Raw genomic sequence first — 25,804 nt, forward strand, 5'->3', positions numbered from 1 at the left:
TGATATTTATAATTTCTTTGTGGCTCATATATAGAGTCATTAGCTGTCAAATATATATATATAGAGTCATTATAGTGTACCTAGGTTCACGATGCATCCTGAATTCCTGATACAAGTGTGCACATCACAAAGAAATTATTCGTATGTACATAAATAATGTGATAACATTGTGCACAGTGCACCACAAGCAATTTAACGTGCATTCATCATGAGTGCATCACACAAATGTTACATTAGTGTCTGATGCACCCTTACTTATTCATGACGGTTTGGTTTAATTATATGATAATTAAGATTTAATTTTTAAAATGTTATTCATGATTCATAACATAAATTTTAAAACATGATCAATTGAGATATTACTTTTCTTTCAACTTAAGATTTGTAATTAAGTTTTTAATGATTTATTACCTAATTAGGCGGATTTGAGGAAGATATCTTCATAAAAACCATTTAACCTAAGTGTAACTCTTAGAATGACCTAAACTCAAACCAAATGAGTCCAATTCATGGTGCACTCTCACCCCATATCGTACTTTTTGCTCACCATCGTTTGTTGCTACCACCACCCAGTCCACCATCCACCCTTTGTATTCAACGTACAAAAGTGTTAAAATCATAAACTAAATTAAGATTTAACAACAAGGTTTGACGTGCGTGTGCAAACTTTTTGTCTTATACAAAGTATGATGTACTTTTATACCATTTACAATTTATTTTAGTGATAGAAATAGTTATGTATGATATTATCTCATTGTATATTATTAAAAGATCAACCCGATTTAGTTTCATTATATAATTATATACTACGTATCTATCAAAAGTTGAAAGTATACATTGTCAAGGGCAAAAAGAGAAGCTAGTATTTTAATAAAACGAAGTACATTATTTATAAACTATTTTAGCAAACGAAATTTGGTGAGACTCAAGCAAGGTTAGGTTGCATTATACAAGTAATAGTTAAGATGCCACCTCATTATGAGGTCCTTGTTTAAAATCAAATACGAGTAAATGCTCCGTATTACATGATACAAGTATATAGTTTGGGATTATCTGTTTTCTTTTTTTTTTTATTTTTTTTATTTTGAAACAAAGTTTGGGATTATCTTACTCAAAAGTCTCAAATATAAAACTTGTTCAAGAATTATTTACGCTTTTATTTTTTGATGAAGAAACTTATTAAACCATAACATGACGCATCTCACAAACTAGTCATCTTAACTAAATAGGTCAACTCTTAAAAGTAGAAAAGAACGGGGAATAAGTGAGAAAATTCTATATCCTTAAAAATGCGGAGTAATAGTCAATTGTAGTACAAAGATGGATAAGGAATTAAAAAAAAAAAAAAATTTGTTCTCGTGAAAGTGACAAGGGAGATGAAATCCAAGTGTACACAAAAAAATAAAATTAAAAAAGCAAGTTGTTGATGATTTGTTTTTGAGGAGGATTTATGATTTATGATTTATGATTTATGATTTATGATTTATGAGTTGATAGGGGATGAGAAGTTTGTAAAGAACACAAGAAGGAATATGTATGTCATCATCCACCTTAGGGTCCTTTGCCAATTTATGCGTATTGTTAGACTTCTTTTCCTCCACTCTGTTAAATTGGGTTTAGACGATGCCTACTGATCAAAGGAAAATTAGTGTGATATGAAAATGAATTGAATGGTATTTGAAAAAGAAAATAAAGGTCTGAAAATGAAAACTTCAAAATTAAAAGCAATATTAAGCTGAAGTGAACATGCCCTTGAAGCTAACTTATTATGCAGCCAAAAGGTTTTGTGTGAGACCGGACTCACGTGAGACCGGGCTCAATAACAAAAGTCCAATAAAAGGGCGCGGGCTAACTAAACCCGATCGCGAGGCCCGCAACACCAAAAACATGATAGTGGACTCACGTGAGTCCGTCTCACCCAAAACTTTACCTTATGCAGCCAAGCAACGCCTCAACACATTTAACTAGTCTCACGGTCTCACCAATTCACCATGCTAAGAATGTTTTATAATTTTTTCATAATGCCCCACTTGCAAGCTGCAACGCTACCATATTTACTTTTTCTTACACAAATTCCACTTGCTACATTTTATTTCCTATTTTCCTACAATAGTTTCCTTGTACATGCAAACATGTCCCAATTGCTACACTCTTTCATTCCCTCTTTAATATTTGTTTTACTTCACCTAATTGTGAAGCCACTTAATTGCAATTGAAGTCTAAAGATGTGCATTTTTATCTACAGATCTCAGCTTTCTCAGGAATACATTTTTACCCCAATTTACCATAGAGTTCAATCAGACTCAATTCAGACTGAAAATTACTAAACTTAGAATAATTTGTTTTATGTATGGTAGTTACAAGTTACTCAATACAAATACTGTAGTTTTTTTTTGCTCCCCATCAACTCTTGTCCCCACATGGTCTTGCAAAGCTCACATGTTTATCCCACATGAATAGGGTAGTTATTTGGAGACAGGCTAACAAAATAGAATTACAAATCATCATCAATAATACAAGTATAATCAAATTCAATGCTTCCTGTACTTATTAACTTCAAATTCCTGAACTTCTAAACCCTGGAGCTACTACCGTCGATTGGTTTTAACTTGAGAAACTGATGAGACGACTGTAAGGAAAGGATGAAAGGTAAAGAGACTGATCTGTGTACTGTCTAGGCCTTCTTGATGGCGGTAGATCTTGCTTTGAGGTTAAGGAAGATTGCCCTGCAAGTAAGCAAATAGTGGAACTATGTGGTTATATTGTGGATATAGTCCATTTTAGAAGCACAGAAGATTTCTATCTGATGAGGGGAATCGAGCTTCAAACATGGGTATGAGCAAGCAAGATATAGGAGTAAAACAATGTGATGCATAGTGTGCATGAAAAATTAAAAACAGTGCTAATTTCAGGCATCATCAAGCATGTACCCTAGACTTATTATAAGGATTTATGTTGTAAAGAAAAGTGTGCTAAGATTTCATCTGTTTGCTAGAGGTATTTGTCTATTTGATCAATAATACAATTTTTAGAACTCAAGTGTCCTGAAAGGTTCTCATATGCAAAATTCTAACAAAAAGGTAAGAAGCTTCTAACAAGGAGAAAAACAAGACAATCGAGTCCATAAGATCAAAGAGTAACTAACCAGCAAGAGGCAACAAGGCTGTGAAACAGAACACGAAGTTGCAGAGGCATATATTGATAGTTGACCCAGTTTATCATTGGCCAAAACTGCAAACAACAAGAATTAAAATATGTATACCCAGAATTTATCAGAGTATCATAAATGCAAAACATATCATCAATTTTTAAGAAGATACCCTAAAAAGCTATATGACATTGAATTTGCGAGGATAACTCATGAAAAGAGCATTGAATACCTTCCAAGAAGTTAGCTGTACAGGAGGGTAGTCATTCTTGATCTTACTTTTGACCAGTGGCCATGTTCTTCCTGTTAGAAGTAAGTTTTCAGTGAACTCAACTCAGAATTGACATAATGCAACAAAAGTTACAAACACACTCTTTCTCAAGTTGATTTGGGTACCAGGTGCATTTTCTTTCCACAAGTTTGTTTGAAAGGGAAGGCATACACAATCCCTGCAGCTAATAATTATACTATAATTCAATGAATTGCATGCTACCATATTCAGGTTTTATATTCTCTACTGACACTTTATTTGGACATTCGATTTCTTCCACAAGTGCATACTCTCCATAAGAAGAGAGATTTACAAAACACAATTGATTGTTATAGAAGACCTACCCTCTCTACATCCAGTATGATGGACACTATCGCTGTAGGATTCCTGCTATTCAAAGGCAGAAAAAATTGCTAATCCTTACAACAAAGATGTCTTTAGGATTAAGTGTATAGTCAAATGCAGTTCTTGATATATATTTTGATTGGATTAAGAGAATATTGCTATGCATAATCTTAGGAATCAGTTACAGTTTTTAGCTTGAAATCAGGCTACATGTTTACTCTGCATGACAGGAATTTTAGCACTTTCATTTTCAAGTCTCCAAATTAACCTTATTAGATGATTTATAATTAGAAGCCTTGATCAATTATTCATTGAGCATATTCTTGGTAATTCAACAAGATATCATAACCCAAAAGAGCAAATCTATTGCAACATAATTGTACATAATGGGTTCAAATCATAAGACCCTCGATGTGGATCCTTACATAAACAGAATACGACATCCATATTCCTAGAGCGTCCAAAGCTTGATAGACTAGACTGGGGACCAAATGTATTAGTTGAAAGTCATTTAATTTCAAGCAACACCAAGACATTTTCAAGCAAACCTAGACTCCTTGATTCACTCAAATACATTACAGGTAAGTCAATTAAGATCTCGCACCATGGTACAGCATAGTAATAATTCTGATAAACCATTATAATGAGCTAGATGAATCCAATATAATAGTAATGCTTAATCAGAAAAGAAAATGACAAACCTTCAACCACAAGACCATAATACATCATGAAAAACAAGTTATTCCATGGACTAGCTGTTAATTGTTCCAGTATCACCTTACAAAAAGAAGAAAAACCAAAACATGTGAAAAGACAAAGTCAACCCTCAAAACATCATAATCAAAACCAAAAACACAATTACAAATGAGTTTTTATACCTTCTTTCCCACAGTTGTGCTTCCTTTCTTTCCTTTAAAAATCTTGTCCATAACTTTGTGCAAAAAATGCCCAAATGGTCCAGAATAGAAGAACCCATATATCTATAATCAACAAATTCATAATCAGTCAATTTAATGGTAACAAAAACATCATCTTTGATAACACAGACAATCAACCAAAACCAGTTGAGTATGATAAGTTTGAATTAATGGCGCATTTTAACCAACAAAATATATCAATCAAAAGGATTACTTACCATAAGAAGGAATAATCTCTTAAACTGAAGCTTTTTGATCCCAGAAATTTTCTGGGCAGCAAAATCACTGCACCCAGCAAGAACCCCAGAAGTAATTGCCTAAAATCATCATCAAAAACAGAAAACTTAAATCAGATTAAAACCCTTTTTAAAATTACAACAATTATTGCCAAATTTAATAACCTTAGTTCTAAGAGGGTGGTTTTGAAGCTGCAAAAGGTATTTCTTCCAAACTTCAGTAACTAAATCAGACATGGCTGATCAAATTTGTGCTTCTCAAAGATGTCTGCTTTGTGTTTGTAGAAATGTCGCAGAGAATGAAAAGCAGGAGAAGAATGAATAAAGGTGGGTTGACCGATGAAAATGAGAGAGAAGTTTAATGGTAGGTTAAGATTATTCAATGCAACGGTGTTAGGTGGAATCATGACTGAAAGCAGTGATGAGAAGCTCAATTTTTTAAAGTTTTTGTATTGACCTCAGCAAGGACCTGTGTTTTTTCCCTCTATAAACTGCACTATATTGAATAGCAACTCCTGCCAAATTACAATTACTCCTATGGTCCCTTATTGTCCCGAACTCCCGAATCCCGATTTCGTTTTTGAGTTGTCTCTCAAAAAGCGTCTCATTTTCATATCGCAATATATCCATACTTGGTATAGGGACAAAACTTTCTTTATGGAATAGCCGGATAGGAACCTAGATTTCCATTCCATTTAATTCAAAAGCGATATGATAACACAAGTTTTAATCCCGTAGGAATTTTACGGACCATAAGTTACAAAAACTTCAATCGGAAGAATTTTTTAATTTACCACACTTTTCTACCGCGTCCATACACACAAAAACGCCTCAATGTTCACTTTTGGATAGGTGCAAGTAGTCAATTTATGAATGATTGACATGGATGTGCTGACTAACAAGGTGTTATAACGATAGTTTAGGCTTTTTGACCACACATGCACTCCTAAGTCCTAAAAGAAACATGCATTATACATACGAGTGAGGCTGATACTGTTAAATTGTGTAAAACCTCAAAAAGCTTGATCCTCATTGATGACACTAATGGCCAATATATAATACAAGATTACCCACATAGGATAGAATTAGGAAACTAACAAGAATATATCCAAAATATATTCTAGCCAAAAATATGGTCACACAATATAATCTAATATTTCCTAAATATATCCTCAATACCCCCCCTCAAGTTGGAGCATTAGGATCAAAAATGCCCAACTTGGAAAGAAGAGTATCAAACTGTGTCTTCCCAAGTGCCTTTGTAAAAATGTCTGCCAATTGCTCCCTAGTAGAAACATACGATGGTGCAATTAAGCCTTCTGTAATCGCATCACGAACAATGTGACAATCAATCTCAATGTGTTTCGTGCGTTCATGAAAAACTGGATTTCTAGCAATATGTAGCGCAGATTGATTATCACAAAACAACTTGATGGCCTTTGGATGTTCAATCCCCATACTCAAAAGTAAGGCCTTTAACCATTTCAACTCATTTGTAGTCAAAGCCATAGATCGATACTCCGCCTCAGAAGAAGAAGTAGAAACAGTAGGTTGTTTCTTAGTCTTCCAAGAAATAGGGGATTTACCGAGAAACACAAGCCAACCTGTCAGCGAACGACGTGTAATAGGACATGCTGCCCAATCTGAATCACACCAACCCTCCAAAGTAAGGTCACTATCTGCACTCAACAAAATACCCTGTCCCGGGGTACCCTTTAAATAACGAACCACCCTTAGAGCAGCTTCCCAGTGCTCAATTCGAGGCTCATGCATAAACTGGGAAAGAATATGGATCGAATATGCCAAATCTGGCCTTGTCACTGTAAGATAAATCAACCTTCCTACAAGTCTTCGATAAGACTCAGGATTCGCAAGCAATTCACCACTAGCAAGACTAAGTTTGTGATTTTGCTCAATCGGGAAACCACTTGGCTTTGCTCCCAATAAACCTGCCTCAGAAATAATATCAAGTGTGTATTTTCGTTGACACAAAAACAAACCTGATTTGCTACGAGCAACTTCGATACCCAAAAAATATTTCAAAGAACCAAGATCCTTCATTTTGAAGCAATCACAAAGATAAGCCTTGAACACGACCAACGCAGCGGAATCATTGCCAGAAATAATAAGGTCATCAACATACACTAAGACATTAATCTGAACATTGCCATTAGTATATGTGAAAAGAGAATAATCAGAGTAGGACTGAAGAAAACCATACCCTTTCAAAGCCGTGGTCAGTTTTGCAAACCAACACCTCGGAGCCTGTTTCAACCCATATAAAGCCTTTCTCAATCGACACACCAAGTTCGGATCAGAACTCTCAAAACCAGGAGGTAGTTTCATGTACACCTCCTCATCTAGATCTCCATGAAGAAACGCGTTATGAACATCCATCTGCTGAATTTCCCAATTCTTAGAAGTTGCTATAGCAAGGAAAGTACGAACTGTAGTCATTTTTGCCACCGGAGCAAAAGTCTCACCATAATCGATACCTTCTTGTTGATGATTACCATAGACAACCAAACGAGACTTGAGACGTTCAATTCCACCGTTAGCCAAAAATTTTGTCTTGTACACCCATTGACTACCTAAAGCTGTCTTGCCAGGAGGAAGACGCTCTAATGTCCAAGTCCCATTATCTTCCAAAGCCCGTATCTCTTCTTGCATAGAACATCGCCAACCTTCTGATTTCATTGCCTCCTTAAAAGATTTTGGTTCCTTGTCCTGAACCACTGCTGCAAGAAATTTCCGATAATTTACAGAAAACATGTCACAATTTATATAGTGTGCTAAAGGATAAGGCGTACCTGAAGGAGTGTTGGATGACGGAGAGGACGGAGACGGATTATTAGCAAAAACGGAGTGAGTCACGTAGTCACGAAGTTTAACCGAAGTATATTTTTCTCGATGCCCTTTACCCATGGCCTGTTGCTCTGTACTCTGCCCTGTTTCCAGCTGCTGCTGCTGCAAAACAGGGGCTGCCACGTCCCCCCCGTGGTCTGTGGCAGTGTGCCGCGGGGTGGCAGTGGTTGCTGCTGGCGGAGGCTTCAAAACAGGCCCCTCCGCAGCCCCCCTGCGGTCTGTGGCAGACTGCCGCGGGGAGCCTGCGGAGTGCTCTGCCTGGTCACGCTGCTGCTGCTGTGCAGGCAGCCGTGACTGGGCAGCAGCTTCCTGCTCGCTGGCAGCCATGGTCGTGCTATGGTGTGGGCTGCCAGGAGCTTCGTTCTGCGGTGATTGCTGCACAACTTCATCAACACTACTAGTATCACCAAAATCAACCCCACCATCATGATTACACACTTCACTCTCATCGAATGTCACACATTCCATAAAATCATCATGAATATCACCATTATCAAATGAAGCCGACACAATATTAACATCATCCGGGGTTGCAAAAGGAAATACTTCCTCAATAAATTTTACATCACGAGAGACAAAAAAAACTTTTGACTCAAGGTCATACACTCTCCAACCCTTCTTCCCAAAAGGATATCCCACAAAAACACACTTCCTACTCCGACTCGCAAACTTGTCACCATTAGTTTTCTGATTATGGGCAAAACACAAGCACCCAAAAGTACGAATAGCATCAAAGGAGGGAGGTTTATTAAAAAGTATTTCGAAGGGAGTTTTATTTTGAAGTAAGGGTGTGGGTGTACGGTTAATAAGATGAGCAGCTGCAAGGACACACTCACCCCAAAAATAAATCGGTAGATGGGCTTGAAATCTCAAAGCTCTCCCAACATTAAGAATGTGTTTATGTTTTCGCTCAACTCTCCCATTTTGTTGTGGAGTTCCGACACAAGAAGTTTGAAAAATTATTCCAGAAGCAACAAAATAATCATGCAAACAATTAAACTCAGTACCATTATCACTTTGCACAATCTTAATGGTTTGAGAAAATTGTCTGTCAACCATAGCAACAAAGGCCAAAAACATTCGAAAAACCTCAGTTTTATCAACCAACAAATAAATCCACACAGCTCGAGAATAATCATCAACTATAGTCAAAAAATAACGAGCTCCACACGACGAAACATGTCGATATGGACCCCACAAATCACAATGTATTTTCTCAAAAATTCTAGAAGCTCGATTATCACTAGAAGGAAATTTGTCTCTAGGATGTTTAGCACGCATACATACTTCGCACCCCTTATCTAGACAAGCTTTATTACTACTAACGTGAGGAAGTAACTTAACTACTTTCTCGGAAGGGTGCCCCATTCGACGATGCCACAACTCCAAAGTTGAGGTTGCTTCTCCCACGCCAACATGATGCACCAAATCCGTATTGCTAAAATAATATAATCCGTCTCTCCTAGCTCCCGTTCCAATCAGCTCCTTCGTTTGGTCCTGAATAGCACACATAAAAGGATTAAATTGGACAGTACAATTAAGCTCATCCGCAAGTTGAGATACAGAAATAAGATTACAACTTAAGTGAGGAACATAAAGAACTCCCTTAAGAGTAATTTTGTTCGATAAACGAACCGAACCAATTAAAGAAGCCACGACATTATCACCATTAGGTAAACCAACAGGACATTCAAAAATTTTAGAATCAATCAACCAAGACTTTTCTCCAGTAACATGATGAGTTGCTCCGGTATCTATAATCCATGAAGAAACATCAAACTTACCATTCAAGCGATTTTCAGGAATATTTGAGTTACCAAACAAACCCGTGATAGCCTTCCATTGTTCACTAGAGAACACTCCACCTTGAGAAGAATTGGAACCTAAAACAGCATTAGCCCTTACTGAACTTTGGCCTCGACCACTCGAAAATTTCCCCCCCTGACTGCCATCCTTCGGGGGAGGTCTGCCGTGAAGATCAAAGCACTTTGCCTCGATATGGCCTCGTTTCTTGCAATAGTTGCAAGAACCAAGGTAAAAAGGAGAATTGGGTTTAATTTCAGTTTGTGGTGGTGGCAGGGGAGGCGGAGGAACATCCTCTCCAGGCATATTCGAAAATTGTCAGAAAAAAAAAAAAAAAAAAAAACGAAGAGAATTCAACCCGCTCTTGATACCATGTTAAATTGTGTAAAACCTCAAAAAGCTTGATCCTCATTGATGACACTAATGGCCAATATATAATACAAGATTACCCACATAGGATAGAATTAGGAAACTAACAAGAATATATCCAAAATATATTCTAGCCAAAAATATGGTCACACAATATAATCTAATATTTCCTAAATATATCCTCAATAGATACTTATGTGTTTAATCACGCGCATACTACAATAGATTTTCCATAAGCACCATACTCAAAGAGTCAAATACGAAGCATAAGCAAAGCATATTATACATCTTTTGGAAAATGCGACAACATTTCTCCGAAAAGTCGATTCTATTTCAAACATATCAATATGAGTATATGACTATATTTCAGTATTATTCAAATTTTTGTACAACTAATTGTAAAAAAAAATTAAATAATTTATGTTGTAAAAAAATTTTTCTCTAAAAATGTGAATTAAAGAGATACGAAGTACAACCTATTTTTGAAAGAAAAAAAAAAAAAAAGAGTAAAACCTATTTTCTCCAAAAATGGAAAGACAAAAACAAGAACAAGCTCTATCCCTCCTTTTTTTTCATCCAGCGTCCAGATTCCACTCACTGTAATTCAGTCCTAAATTTGCTAAGAAACAGGTGATTTCTTCAATTTCCTTTTTCAAAATTACAAATTATATTCTGCTTAATTATATTATCATATATTGCAATGATTTTAACATTATTAATCGATTCATTGGCTGGCTAATTGCTATAATTTTCGAATATTATTAGTATACTCATTATAATTTGTTTAATCTTAGGTTTGATTTCAAATGCTGGGCAATTGGATTTTTCCCTTCTCTCTCCGATAACCCTAATTTTCAATTGGGAAGCTAGATGATTGGGCATGAGGTAATATCAGAATTAAATATGATAGCTTTGGTATTTGTTTGCATCAATTATTTATGTTGTTGAGTTTAATATTTGAGCTGGTTGGTCTTTCTTTACAATTATTGGATTTAATATTTGAATATATGCCTGTATTTGAGTCAATTGTATTATTAATTCTATATATATTATATGATTTCATAGTTTAGAGTTGTTTTCTGCGTTTTTGTTGCTAATTGTACAAGCTAGTTACAGTAAGACAAGTTTGTCGGTTAGAATTAGGATGTTGATTTTAGTGTTATTCAATCCATAATCTAGATAAAGGGTGTAGAGAGCCGAGTTTCCGGTAATTGATGTAACATAAGGTTCCTAAAGTACTGTAATTGTTACCTTCAAGATGCTTTGCCATTTTAAATCCCGTGTGTCTTTTCGCTTTCCTTTTTACACTCTGGGATTGAATTTAAGGATTCGCGCTATAGTGGCTATTACTCTAATATTCCTAGATTGCAAAGATTTTTTGGTTAATTTTAATCCTTTCTTTGTTGCGATGATGCATCATGGCGGGTTTATTCTTGTGCATTTGTTACTTTGTTAGCTTAAAGTATGTAGGTTGAATTGGAATTTGTGTGGCATGATTGTCTAGGTGTAGGTTGGAATAGTCTATATTCTTTAAATGACTGCTTTTTTTGTTTTAAGGATAAAGGCACCATGGTAAGATAGGAAACTTTGAAAAAAAAAAGTAAGCAAATTTGACTTGGAAAACTAATGCCATGTTTAGTTTCACCTTATTTACTTATTCAGGTCATATCAGAAAAAATAATCTCTAACATACTCCATTGTTTTATGTGCGGCTATTTTTCGCTTAATATCAATAATTAAAAATTACATATTAATTCTTTAAAAAAAAAAAAATACATATTAATGAAATACACATTATAACGAATCTAACAGGACTTCACCTGATATTTTTTTTTCCTTATAGGTTAGCGTATGTCTTAGGTCAAAGTTAAGTCAAATAAGATAATTTGATCATGTCTCATCAGAAAAAATAAGTTCAATCAAATCAAATTAGAAATTATAAGTTCAAATCAACTCAAATAAGCAAAAATTAGGTGAATTAAACATGCCCTAAGTCTACGGGCATGTTCTCTTACGTTGAAATTCAGCTCAACTCAGTTCAGCTCCTAATTTCCTTCTCTTATAAAATATTCAGCTCAATTCAGTTCAGCTGAGTTCAGTCAATGAGAACAGGCCCTACATAGTTAATTTAGGCCCTATTCAATCAGCTTGATTTTTACTAAATTTAAAGTTTGAAATTATATTTATTGGTTAAACTTATAACGGCTATTTCACCAAATGCCATTGAGCAATTTAAAAATTCACCAAATGCCATCGGACTTTTCAGAATTCACCAAATGCCATCCAATTTTAAAAAAATTCACCCAGTGCCACTAATGACCACCGGCCGTTAGCTCCGTTAGTAATTAGGGGTTAATCATGACATAATTGGATCATTTATCTTAATTCATTAAAATTAAAAAAAAGTTAAAAAAAATACAAAAAATAAAAAAAAAATAACAAATTTTTTTTTAAAAAAAAACCCCAAAATTTTCCGAGCCACCCCGACCACCGCCAAACCCTAACCCCTCCCCTCATCTCGCCGGAAAACGGCCGATCACCACTGAAACCACCAACAATCGGCCGGCCGACCATGTAGCTCCCCACCTGACCCACTGCCGACCCCCAAAACCACCCACGCTGCTCGTCCCGACCCCAAAAACCCTGCTCCCTCACTGCCACCACAACAACTCCACCTCCAAGCACCACACTGCCCCCTTTGCTACACCTACACGCACCACCACATCAGCCACGATTAGCACCATCCAGCTCCCTTCGCTGCTCCTACGCGCACCAATTGGTCTAAATCCTCAACCCCGATGCACCGCCACTTCACCGCCACATTACAGAACCCATTTGGGTTTCGGGTTCAACCCAGAAATTCCATTTTCTAGGGTTTCGGGTTTTCTGGGTTAAGTCGATTTTTGGTGGTTTAAGGTGAGGGAATGGGGTTTATAGGAGCCGGAAAACAGGGGAGGGGGTGGTTTCGAGGCTGCGGTGGTCGGGAAGGGGTTGAATCAGAACTGTTGCTCGTGAAGGTGGAGGTTGGTTCCTTGTTTTCGCGGGTTAAGGTAAGATTGGATGGGTGGCACGTCATGTAGGGGAGGTAGGGGAGGTCAGAGTAACAATGGGCGGGGGTCGGCGACAGCGAGTGATCCCGACTCCGGCAAGTCGGGTTTTGGCCGGGGAGAGGTGAGTTGCGTGAAGGGAGGGAAAGAGGGATAGGGAATGGTGGTGAAGGTGGTTCCGGTGGTGACTGGCCGTTTTCCGGCGAGATGAGGGGAGGGGCTAGGGTTTGGCGATGGTGGGGGTGGTTGGGAAAATTTTGGGTTTTTTTTTGTTTGTTTTTTTATTTTTTGTATTTTTTTAACTTTTTTTGTTTTTTTTTTAATTTTTATGAATTAAGATAAATGGTCCAATTATATCATGACACGTGTCATGATTAACCCCTAATTACTAACGGAGTTAACGACCATTGGTCATTAATGGCACTGGATGAATTTTTTAAAAACTAGGTGGCATTTGGTGAATTCTAAAAAGTCCGATGGCATTTGTTGAATTTTTAAATTGCTCAGTGGCATTTGGTGAAATAGCCGAACTTATAACTGACCCTACTTATTAATATTGATTATTAGGGCCTAAGCTGCTCACAAACTATATAGTGGATGAGGAGAAGGAGAGGTAAGTGTTAGCATGAGGAAAGAGAAATGGAAAAAGTAGGGATCCTTTTGTCATATACGTAGTAATAGTGTGCAGAGTAGAAGGTTCAGGTGAGTCTAGGTAGCAAAAAATAGGTTGTTGCCGATTGATTCTTAATCTAATATGCGACGCCTACCTTCTATATTACATTGTAATATTCAAGAAGATAAATTAAACAATTTGCAATTAGTTTATTATCATACAAAAAGTCAAAGAACAATTTTTTTTAAAATTCTCTGATAAATGGAACTGTTGTGTATTTGTGTGGTAAAGTCTCAATCACATGTCAGAAGATCTCTTGGGCCAGTTATTCTTTTATTGTATGATGAAATTATCTAGTTAGTGTTGAAATTTTTAAGATTTTATGCATACAGTAGGTGGTTGAAGTACAAGCTGATTTTGGAGGTGTTTAGAAATATTTAAGATGTCACAGGCTGATGTTTTGATTGAGTTTTTCTTAGGAAGGCAGCACTTCTAGCTTTTCATATATAAACATATGTATTTTAGATGTTGGTTTATTAAGTACTCAATGTAAATTAACTTTAGGCAGCAAAGCTGACCAGATATACGGTGCTTGATTTACATTGAAGATTGGTTATTTTACCTTGTAGAATAGTTTGCAAAGATGTTTTAGTTTATGAACCTTGTGCTATGAATTCGGTTAGACTGTAAGAATTTGTAAGAAAGGAGAACTGAGTAGAGAGAGTAGATAAGAGAAGGAAGAAGATAGTATGTATTGATATTCAACAATGAGCATCCAATACACCTTTCATTTGAGAGGAAAGGGCTCTCCCAGAGTTAATCACACTCAATTAACAAAATAGCATGATCATTACAGCAGATTATTCCCCCCTAATATAGACTAAGCCAGCTCAACACTTGCCTAAAGATTCCCCTTAATCCATAACAAACTTTCTTAACAGAATTATTGCATTAAAGACTCTTCTACCCTTGGCTTGCTTAACTGATTCCACTCCCCTTGCCCTGCTTCTTCCTTGCGTATGTGACCAAAATAGGAGGCCTGAGCTGATCTCTAGCAATACCTCCCCCAAGAAGATTCACCTTGTCCTCAAGGTGGAAAGCTGGAAAACGAGCCACAATATCATCAAAGGGTTCCCATGTTGCTTCAGTGTGTGTGAGATGCTGCCACTTAATGAGTACCTCAACCAAAGTGAGAGCTCCTTGCTGACTGTTCCTAATCCCCAGGACAGATTCAGGTTGCACCTCAAGGATCAAGTCAGCAGTCAACTGAGAAGGCAAAGGAGATGGTGTGTGACCTTGTCCAACGGACTTCTTGAGCTGTGAGCAATGAAAAACAGGGTGTATTTTTGACCCCTCAGGCAGCAGCAACTGATAAGCGACCTCACCCACTCTCTTGACCACAGGATAGGGACCATAAAACCTGGGAGATAATTTCTGATTGAACCTCTGACCCACAGATTGCTGACGATAAGGTTGTAGCTTAAGAAACACCAAGTCCCCCACCTCAAAATGCCCTTCGCGTCTTCCTTTGTTCTCATAATAGCGCATGAACTCTTGTGCCCTAACCAAATGAAACTGCAGCTCATCTAGAACCGCATCACGTTCCAACAATTGCTCCTCCACCGAGGCAACTGCAGTACTACCCGTAGAATAACGAACAAGGTGAGGTGGATCCCGACCATAGAGAATCTTGAAGGGGGTAAAATTTGTAGCCGTATGAAAAGAAGTATTATAGCAGTACTCTGCCCAAGGAATCCAAGCAGACCAAGAACGGGGCTTCCCATTAATAAAGCAACGGAGGTAGGACTCGACACCCTTATTGAGCACCTCAGTTTGCCCGTCAGATTGGGGATGATATGCTGTGCTTCTTGCCAATTGTGTCCCATGTAACTTGAAGAGCTCGTTCCAAAAGATACTCAAAAAGACTTTATCTCTATCCGACACTATAGTAGAAGGAATCCCGTGCAACCTTACTACTTCCTTAATGAAAACTTGGGCCACCATAGGAGCAGAAAATGGGTGTTTAAGAAGAATAAAGTGACCATACTTCGAAAGTCTGTCCACTACCACCAAGATCGTGTCCCACCCAGCAGATTTTGGAAGCCCTTCAATAAAATCTAATGAAATGTCCTCCCAAACTCTCTCCGGAATAGGTAGAGGCTGCAAAAGACCCATGGGAGTAAGAGAAGAAGTCTTATTTTGCTGACAAACAAGACAAGCTTGCACATAACGGGTAACATCCTTCCGCATCCCCAACCAATACCATTCAGCAGCAAGGCGTTGATAAGTGCGAAAATCCCCCGAATGGCCCCCAATAGGTGAGTCATGGTACTCCTTAAGCAAGGCTGAAGTGAGAGCCGAGTGTTTGGGAATAACAACCCGACCTTTATACTTAAGAACATCATTGTCCAAGGCAAACCATTTAGGAACCTTAAGTCCCTGCCTGATGTTGTCTGTCAGCTTACAAATCAAAGGGTCCTTGTTAATATGAGCTTGGAATGTAGCCCACGGCACCCCACAAGAATAAGTCATTGTAGCACAAGTAATGTGGGGAAGTAATTCACGAGACAAAGCATCAGCCACCACGTTGCTTGAGCCGGGTTTATAGTGAATATCAAAAGTGTAGCCCAAAAGCTTACCCACCCATTTTTGGTAGGCTTGACCCACCTCTCTTTGCTCCAACAGAAATTTCAAACTCTTTTGGTCAGTGCGCACAATGAAATGCCTTCCCAAAAGATAGTGGCGCCACTTTTCAACAGACAACACAATTGCCATCAACTCTTTTTCATATATAGGCTTGGACCAAGCCCGGGGTCCAAGTAACTTACTGAAATAAGTAATGGGATGCCCACATTGCAGCAGAACCGCACCCACACCTTGACCACAAGCATCGGTTTCCAGAATAAAAGGTTGTGAGAAATCGGGTAAAGCAAGGATAGGAGCCTTTGTCATAGCCTCCTTAAGAGCGACAAAAGCTTGAGTAGCTTCTGGACACCAACCATAATTATCTTTCTTAAGCTGCTCAGTTAAGGGATGAGCAATGTGAGCATAATTTTGGATGAATTTCCGATAATACCCTGTCAATCCCAAAAATCCCCGAAGTTCCTTCAAATTTCTTGGACGAGGCCACTCCAACATTGCTTGAATTTTACTCTGGTCAACTTCCACACCACGGCCAGAGATAATGTGGCCTAAATAAGCCACACGCTCTTGCCCAAAATCGCACTTCTTGCGGTTTGCATACAACCTGTGAGAATGAAGCACCCTTAAGACTTCCTCTAGGTGCCTCACATGTTCCTCCTTAGACTTACTATAAACCAACACATCATCAAAAAACACCAAAACGAACTTGCGAAGGAAAGGTCTGAAAACCGCATTCATCAATGACTGAAAAGTGGCAGGGGCATTCGTTAGCCCGAAAGGCATTACTAGAAATTCGTAATGTCCTTCGTGGGTACGAAATGCAGTTTTATTCACATCCTCCTCGCGGACACGAATCTGATGATACCCCGACTTAAGGTCCAATTTAGAAAAAACACAAGCGCCATACAATTCATCCAAAAGTTCATCAATAATGGGAATTGGGAATTTATCAGGAACAGTACATTTGTTTAAGGCCCTATAGTCAACACAGAAACGCCAAGACCCATCCCGTTTTTTAACCAACAACACGGGGCTAGAATAAGGACTAGAAGAAGGTTGAATGATACCTGCCGTGAGCATATCATGTACCAAACGTTCGATCTCATCTTTCTGGCTTTGCGGGTATCTATAAGGTCGGACACTAATGAGGTTCGTGCCTTCCTTCAAGATGATTGAGTGCTCAATTGAGCGTCGGGGAGGCAGCCCTTCCGGCATTGCAAACACCTCAGAGAACTCATGAAGGATCTGCTGTAAGAACTGTGGCGCCTCATCTGAAGGTGTATTCCCAGAAAATTCCCCCACCAAATGATTTAATTCCACCAAAAACCCATACCCCTCTTTCTGCAATGTCTTCATTATAGCCTTAAGCGAAATTCCAGAACGACCAAGAGAGTGATCCCCCTGCAATGTGACCGTCTGACCACCCAACTGGAACTTCATCAATTGTGTCTTCCAGTTGGTAGCGATAGTGCCCAATTTTTCGAGCCATTGAAGACCCAAAATTAGATCAGAATTTCCCAGAGGAAGGAGAAGGAAATCTTCCACTATTAAGAGGCCCTGAACTTCCAATAACACCGCCTTACACACCCCCTCCCCTTGCACCGCCTCACCGGTGCCCAAAGTCACAGCAAAACTCTTAGAATCCGACGGAGGAATCCCCAATTTCTGAGCAGCGATGGTGGAAATAAAATTATGCGTGGCACCTGGGTCAATCATCACCACCACGGCTTGGCCATTCACCGTCCCCGCCATGCGCATGGTTCTTGGATTGGTTATTCCCATCACCGAGCTAAAAGAGACACCAGGGATTGTGTCGGATGAGGGAAGAGGTGTGGTTTCGTGAGAAGGTTGTGGGTCTACCGCCGGCATCTCCCTGGGTTCAATCTCATCCGCCTCCTCAAAGTCGTCACCCTCCCCCACAGTCAAGAGAACACTCAACCCACGCCGCGGACAGCGGTGGTTGATGTTCCATTTTCCGTCACAACGAAAACAGAGCCCCTGCTCGCGTTTGTGCTGAAGTTCGGTCTCCGACAACCGCCGTATCTCTCCGGTGGGTTTAGGGTTGTAGCGGCTAGTGTTTGGGTGAGGTGAGGTGGAGTTTGAGTGAGCTGGGATCGTGTTTGGGGTCTGGTAAGGCTGGATTTGGGTAGAGGAAACGGGTCGGGTTGAAGGGAACGGGGTTCTCCAAGTGGGTAGCTGTCCAACAGATCTGGGCCTTGGGCCTAAACGCAACTTTTCCTCGATCCGCCCAGATAACTCCATTGCCTGGTCCAACGAAATCGGGTCAAGGATCCGAACCTCCACCTTAATTTCTTCCTTCAACCCGTTTATGTATTGGCCTTTCGCGATTTCTTCTGGAACTCCTTCGATCGGAGCAAGGAGTTCAATGAATCTCCTCCGATAATCCGCCACTGTTCCAGATTGGTGATGAGCGAGCCACTGCTCGTGGAGGGTGCCAGTGGCGGTGGTGCGAAAGCGGCGAAGTATCACCTTCTTCAACGCCTCCCACGACAGGAGAGGGTGTCTCCTTTGCTCCCATTGATACCAGAGCAAGGCGTCGCCCTCTAGCGCGACAATCGCCGCCTCCAGCTGGTCATCGGCCGAGAGTCTGTAGAAATGGAAAAACCTCTCCGCCCTGAGAATCCACCCATCCGGATTGGTTCCATCAAACAAGGGTAAATCCAACTTCCGCAACCTCCAATTAGACTGACCTCCTTGCTCACCACCTCCTCCAGCCACCAACTGAGATGGTGTTCCCGCAAATGGGTTGTCCCACTGGTATGGTGGCCTATTCGCCGCGACAGTCCGGGGCTCAGGGTGGGGCTCCGAACGCGACTTCTCCTGAATTGCAGCGATTTGAGCTGCGATATCAGCTCGAAATGCAGCTAACGCCGAGCTAACCTCATGAGCCACCTGCGACGGCACTCCGGCAATCTCTTGCTCGAGCAAATCCAAACGCTGCGCATGAGTTAATCGAGCCATAACTTGCACAGGTAAGATCGATTGCTCTGATACCAATTTGCTATGAATTCGGTTAGACTGTAAGAATTTGTAAGAAAGGAGAACTGAGTAGAGAGAGTAGATAAGAGAAGGAAGAAGATAGTATGTATTGATATTCAACAATGAGCATCCAATACACCTTTCATTTGAGAGGAAAGGGCTCTCCCAGAGTTAATCACACTCAATTAACAAAATAGCATGATCATTACAGCAGATTATTCCCCCCTAATATAGACTAAGCCAGCTCAACACTTGCCTAAAGATTCCCCTTAATCCATAACAAACTTTCTTAACAGAATTATTGCATTAAAGACTCTTCTACCCTTGGCTTGCTTAACTGATTCCACTCCCCTTGCCCTGCTTCTTCCTTGCGTATGTGACCAAAATAGGAGGCCTGAGCTGATCTCTAGCACCTTGCTTGTCTGAAGGCTTGATCTAGGTGCTGGTTAGTAGCTCGAGAGCTATACTTTCTTAGCAATTTAGTGGTTTTAATCGGATGTATTTATGAGCTTTGCTGTTTAACAGTTAACACCTTTCGTTGGCAATCATTTTTTTTTTGAAAGAAGCTGGATCATGTTTGTGGTCATTGGCTAGAAGCAAAGCATTTTATGCATCCCCCAATTGTGATTTGTGGGAAGACTTGTAGTTTATTGATCCATGATTGGTATATATTAAGACAATTGTAGTGGACTTGTAACTTTAAATAAAATGATTTAAGTTTGGCCTAATCCATGATACTTTTTGAGTGCTGGTGGACCTTCAGACTACAGGCCCAGCTAGTTGACAAGTTATGGTTACTTGGATGCCCAAATTTAGCTGAAAATTCTAATTAATAGGTATTGGACCTAAAACTCTCATTTGCCTTGGGCCTATGCTCATTTCCTTTCACTGGCCACTGCACTTTAATCATCAGTTCACTCTTTTATATTTCTGCATGTGATACCTATATAGACAGGCAGCTGAGCATAGGATATCCTCACTTAGCTTAACATGTTACACTTCAAAAGTTTAAAGATATAACTCTAAATTTTCCATGGTAGTGAATATATTAGGAATAAAAAGAATATTTGGAACTCTGTCAAGTAAACTTGGTGGGTGATTTAACCTTAGCAATTACTGGTTGAAGGCATTAGTTATCAGGAGCTATGTCTAGTATCATTGAAAGCTGTCAACTGAGATTTTTGCATCATGCTCCGCATTTATTATGAAAAAATGGTAGAGCACATGGAATTATTTCATTTCTAGCTTCTACAATGAAAGAACATCACCGTCTATAGAGGCCTAGAGAAGAGGGAAGGAGTCATAGAATGACATCTTTTTCTCATTTCTTGATTCAGGATGAGAAATCAACACATGAAAAGTGATTCCAAATTTGGATTAATGGGATAAAGTTTGTTTGACGTCACACCTCACACCTGCTTTGAGTAGCTATTCAAAGGATAATATGCTAATACATATATGACTCGTTTGTCATTTATGTCATAGACCTCTTAGTTATTAGAATTAATCTTCAGATTGAATGTACGACCCAGAATGTGGAGGATATCAGAGGGTTAACACTCTTTTTTCTATATCGGATCATTCAGGATCAGAGTAGGGTTGTTTAGGATCCCATATGATATTAAATAGGATCTTTTGAGGTCTCAAAGCTTCTTGTCTTTCTTGCTTTGCTTTTATTTGTTGGTTTGCTTTAAGAACCTTTTGTTTTAAAAAAATTCTTAGTATATCTATTTTTAAACTTGTAACAAAGATATTTTTTGGATAAACCCAATCCTTCAGAGTATTATACCAGTCTAAAGTAGAAATGTAACTCTGACAATCTTGATGTATACAATTTGAGTTTGTCCATGAGCTGCTAGAATGATTGTGGACCGAAATTTTGTGTATAGATGCGAAGTATAGTCACATATAGAAATAAGCTCTTACTACTAGCTCTTATATTTGCTTTTCATTGACCTATCAAATGATTACTTCCAGTGACAAATTCTTAGAGTAAGCCATCGTGCCGTAACTGTTATGCTGAATTGGTTTATTATGTCTGATGTAACATTAATTATGGTGTTTGGGAAGATTAAGTTCTTTATAAATGTCTAAAATAGACAACTGCATCATTTTCTTAATTAAGGGGGCTTAAGTCATGGAACTACCTAAGTATTCAACTTCTTAGTTTTATTGTAGACAGTACATGTTACTGCAGTCAGTGTTTTGGTTTAATCTTGATTGGCCAGTCGGCCAGTGTCTTGATTGACCCACACAGAAAGGATCTACAGGTCCCAACTTCGTTGCCACTATTTTCTTTGTTTCCCTGTTACGTGGTTCCTATGCTGGTCGTGTCTTTGTCGATGTTATCTTAATATAGTTGCATGATAATAGTTTTCCCATTAGTATTTTAAAACTACATCTACTAGCTCTCTGTTGGTCCCTGTAGCGGCAATGATGTCTTGCAATTTTTTATATTAGAGGTAATATGGCTCTCTGTGTAGGTGGCACATCTTGAACCACTTAACATTCTCTCAGCTCCCAACCATCTAATTTTCTATGTTTTTTTAGTTAGGCTTTGCCAACTTCAACCAATCTATTGTAAATTACCTAGCTAAAATGGAATTTTAAATACAGAAATAGGTTAAGTAGAAGAGAAGTGCACAAGCACTTGCCTTCCAAACAAAACTCGTGGAAAACAACAAACTGGTGAATGTTTGCATCGAGGTCTCATAATTGCTTGATAAATTATTGTTTTTTCCTATAGGCCAAATGTTTCTCAAGTAGCAGTTAGGTCGCTTCATTTGTGATGGAGATGCCAATGATAGTATTTTGAGTCCTTATCTCCTTTTATCATTTGTTTAAATTGATATGGTCCTTGGAATTCATGGGTGCACTGAAAGTAACATACTTCACTGTACCCTTAAAGTCCTAGTGGACTATCCCACTTGGAAATTTGAAGGATAGAGCAGAAATTTGGAAATTTGAAGGATAGAGCAGAAATTTGAACCTACATCAAAAAATAGAAAAATATGCCAACACCTGGCTGCAGCTTAGTTACCTATGAAGGGTGGCAAGAGATTTTTCAAGGTGCTATAACAATAAACTGAATTGTTTGTTCCTGAGTTTAGGAATACTTTACAAACTATTCCTTCAAACTTTTGTCTTGTTGCAAATGAAACTATGCTCAGTGACTGACTGTTTACTATTCATTGAATTAAAGTAATAGTTGACTTATCTTGATAACAACTTATATCATAATCAAAGCTACTGGTTGATTTAGAAATATTCTTTATTCAGGTATCCTTTTTTCATACCAAGGTGAAATTTACATTGTCATGGTGAGAGGTCAAATAAAGATAGTTTGACATATTGGCCCAAGAACTCATAATCTTTGTCATATGATGGAAAAAAAATCTGTCTGCTTATTTCCTTATTGCTCAAAGCAAAAAGAGGATGTTATATCTTGTTTAAACAATTTTTGAACCCGCAAGCCAACCAGCTATATGTACCAAATCAGCTTGAATGGGAGATTTCTGGTGCTTTTTTTTTTGGACAAAGTATCTTATTAGTTCTAGTTTGCTAGAATTTTTGTTTCTGGCGAGATTTGTAAGGACTATACAGCCAGAAGTATGAGGCATGTCACAGAATTGAAAATGACAATATACGAAAGTAAGAAATTCCAACATATGTCTAAGATGGGTCAATGATTGCTTGTGGAGTGTAGGACATGCCTCTTTCTTTGTGTTTTTGTGCTACTCGAATTATGACAGAGGAACTAATGGCAAAAAGCTTCAAATTATTCCAGAAGGTGAAGAGTTTCTTATACTTTAGCACAAAAGTATCTAAGAGTGAGTGTATAAGCCGCAGTTGCTCTGTTAAGACCTGTAAGTCAATAATTTGAGACAAGAGTTATGTAATGCGGTCTTTATAATACTTAGGCTCTGAAAATATTGAGCTGTTCAAATTGATGTGGCCGGAAACATTTGCACAAGGATAATAATTACATTTACTCCATTGGCTGGACAGATTGCACCTGTGATTCAGTATTGTTATCTTTGTTTTAATTCTAATGGTCAACTTCATTGGTTTTATCTGTGTAAACTTTAAAGTATCTTTTGCTTGATAGTTGTGTTGTGTTGTTTGTGTGGACCTTAAGAATAGATATTTGTAATTTTAATGTTGTGACTGACAGAAATTTTGGATATCTGTTTCTGCAGGCGATATGCTGATAGCCTGATACATCAGGTAAAAGGGACATTTTTGGATCTCAGGGTATAATACCCCTTTTCTTGCTTCAGTATTTTGGTTCCTTGCTATGATTCCTCTTAAACCTTTTATGGTAAGTATCCATTCATTTACTTCTTTTCCATTCTTGGTAGCTCAGATATGTATCTTTTATCTGAATAAAGCTGTTTAGTGTGCCTAATTAGCGCTTTTCCTTGGAATTCATGTGTGAACTTGGTAGAATCTTAAAATTTTCTGTAGTTGGTCTCTTAATAATGTTATTATTGGATTATTGATGCATATTGTGAGAGTGTGAGTGTAGTGGACAAGGTAATGGTAGGGTCATGATATGAAAAAAGAGTTTAACTTTACACTAATGGCATTTCATTTTATAGAATATGACCTGACCCTTTCAAGGTTGAAGCCATTATTACCGCTAATACTGTGCTGATGTGTGCTACAGCAATTGGCATTGTTACTTAAGACGATTTGCCAATGAACACTCTTTACGTTCGAGGAACATGAACATCTCCTACCTGTTCTAATATAATCTAGATGAATTCTGTAAAATTTTGCACGAAATGTCGTGTATCGCACTGATGGCTAACGGTGTGCTTGTTTGGCACTTGTGCTTATCTGTTGATTCTAAAACTCTTGGTCATGCTTTATCGACGGTCTTGTGGAAGCCTGCCTAATAACTAATTACTAGTACTTTATCATTTAAAATCAGTTAATTAAATAATTAGTGCCATATTGGATTTTGTTTATCCAAATAAATATGTCGAATGAAATTAGTTGAGTACTTTGATGGAACTATCACCAGATTTATTTGCTGAATAGATATACAAATTCTGAATATAACACTAATACTATAATGTTATTAATGTACTCATTTGATAATGCAAGGCTATTAATTTATCCACCTCAATGTCCATATTCTAAATTATTGGGCCCGTCAACATCAGTTAATTTATTTGTACTCTCTCTTTTATTTTCTGCATTTTCTATTTGATTACTCTTGACCTTGGTGAAGCATGCAAAATGCTTACAGGACCTTTTGATGTGTCTGCGCAATGAACTTGTCTACGCTTAATTTCTTAATGACTTAAATTAGATTTGTAACCTGAGATCCTTGAGGGTAAAATATTCTCACTTTCTTGCAAGAAAGTGAGTTTTTCCTAATATAGGCACTAGTTGCAAACTTGCAAATGTTTCTATATATAATTTCTTGATGACATATATCATAACACTTTCTTAACAGAAAATGTGTTTGTTTCCTGAACTGTGCAGTATATGCAACTGTATCAGACCCACTACCTGGTGAAAATTTGAGCAGCCAATCCTGTCGGGTCTTCATGGTCTCGCATTGCAGCTATCGCCTTTTTGGTGAGTCATATTGCAATATAATTAAATAGATTATGGACCACTTAGTGTCTAATTATCTTTCTTAAACTATCCTTGTGTTTTGGATTATGCTATGGATCGTGGATTAAGATAAAGATACGGCATTCCAGTCATATGAAGAATTACATTTTTACCCATTTGCTTCTGTTCTCCCCCCCTGGTTTTAACTGGAAAGTTGTTGGAACACCCCAGTTGCAGAATTGGAATTTTCTGATAGAAAAATAACTGTTGTTTTCAATGGAAAGATGACATAAATACGGAGTAGTAAAAGTGATAGTCAGACAACTACGGAGGTTTTTTTTATTTTTTTATTTATTAATTATTTTCAGGGGCTGGTTTAAATGTACAAACAACAACGCCTTGTCTCAGAATGATTTGAGGTCGGCTAACATGAATTGTCATAAGGAACTGTCCGAGAAGGAAAAAGAGCATAAAAAAATAATTGGCTGGATTGAATGTTTATATATGTATAAATTTAAAATAATGTATATGTGTTGTGTAATTTTGTACTGAGAGCTGACATTTTGTTAGCTCTTTGTTTCAAGAAGGGTCAGATGATCCCTATCAAGTTATTTTGTGGTTAAATCCACTTAAGTCAAAAAGGACCCATTGAATTGCTTACAGATTTAGTCTTTAATTACTAGTATTTATATTATCTATTTCCAGCTTCATGGGGCTGCTTCAACAATCTAATTTGCCATTACTTTCATGTAGTTGTATGACTAATATCAACTTTTGTCCGTTTTGTTGTAAATTATACGACCCCTTATTCCCTTAAATAATAGGCCACATGTGTATTTTTACAATTATTTAGAGTCGTTTGATTGACAAAATTTAGTAAAGTTGAATAAAAATTAAAGGTAGAAATACAAAACATAGTCTGGTTGACAAAAGTGCATACTATAAATGAGAACATAACAATAAACTGCAATCTACT

General features: G+C 38.0%; 1 protein-coding gene and 1 long non-coding RNA gene across 3 annotated transcripts; one reads left to right on the forward strand and one right to left on the reverse strand.

Annotated features, from left to right (window-relative positions):
• Window positions 1-2,264: 2,264 nt before the first annotated feature.
• On the reverse strand, window positions 2,265-5,391 carry LOC145609119 (peroxisomal membrane protein PMP22-like). The gene is made up of 7 exons (XM_081664673.1): window positions 5,083-5,391; window positions 4,900-4,998; window positions 4,643-4,744; window positions 4,466-4,541; window positions 3,381-3,451; window positions 3,146-3,231; window positions 2,265-2,726 (listed from the first exon to the last, which is right to left on the reverse strand). The coding sequence occupies exons 1-7, from the start codon at window positions 5,152-5,154 to the stop codon at window positions 2,675-2,677; spliced, it is 558 nt and encodes a 185-aa protein (XP_081520799.1). The 5' UTR covers window positions 5,155-5,391; the 3' UTR covers window positions 2,265-2,674.
• Window positions 5,392-10,450: 5,059 nt separating this feature from the next.
• On the forward strand, window positions 10,451-25,562 carry LOC145609285 (uncharacterized). 2 transcript variants are annotated; one of them, XR_014105998.1, is made up of 5 exons: window positions 10,451-10,584; window positions 10,749-10,839; window positions 23,457-23,578; window positions 24,754-24,849; window positions 25,197-25,562. It is a non-coding gene; the product is annotated as an uncharacterized LOC145609285 (long non-coding RNA). The 2 variants fall into 2 exon arrangements; XR_014105997.1 differs by lacking the exon at window positions 25,197-25,562 and adding an exon at window positions 24,958-25,187.
• The last annotated feature ends 242 nt before the right edge of the window (window positions 25,563-25,804 follow it).

This window comes from Chenopodium album, chromosome 23, assembly GCF_948465745.1.
Source record: "Chenopodium album chromosome 23, dcCheAlbu1.1, whole genome shotgun sequence".
Taxonomy (NCBI): Eukaryota; Viridiplantae; Streptophyta; class Magnoliopsida; order Caryophyllales; family Amaranthaceae; genus Chenopodium; species Chenopodium album.

Excerpts from the sequence above, each read along its gene's own strand:
- LOC145609119 (XM_081664673.1), bottom strand. The coding sequence starts at position 5,154 with ATGTCTGATTTAGTTACTGAAGTTTGGAAGAAATACCTTTTGCAGCTT. Across the intron at positions 4,999-5,082 it reads ACCACCCTCTTAGAACTAAG|GCAATTACTTCTGGGGTTCT; the intron begins GTTATTAAATTT and ends TGATGATTTTAG. Across the intron at positions 3,232-3,380 it reads TACAGCTAACTTCTTGGAAG|TTTTGGCCAATGATAAACTG; the intron begins GTATTCAATGCT and ends TGTTGTTTGCAG.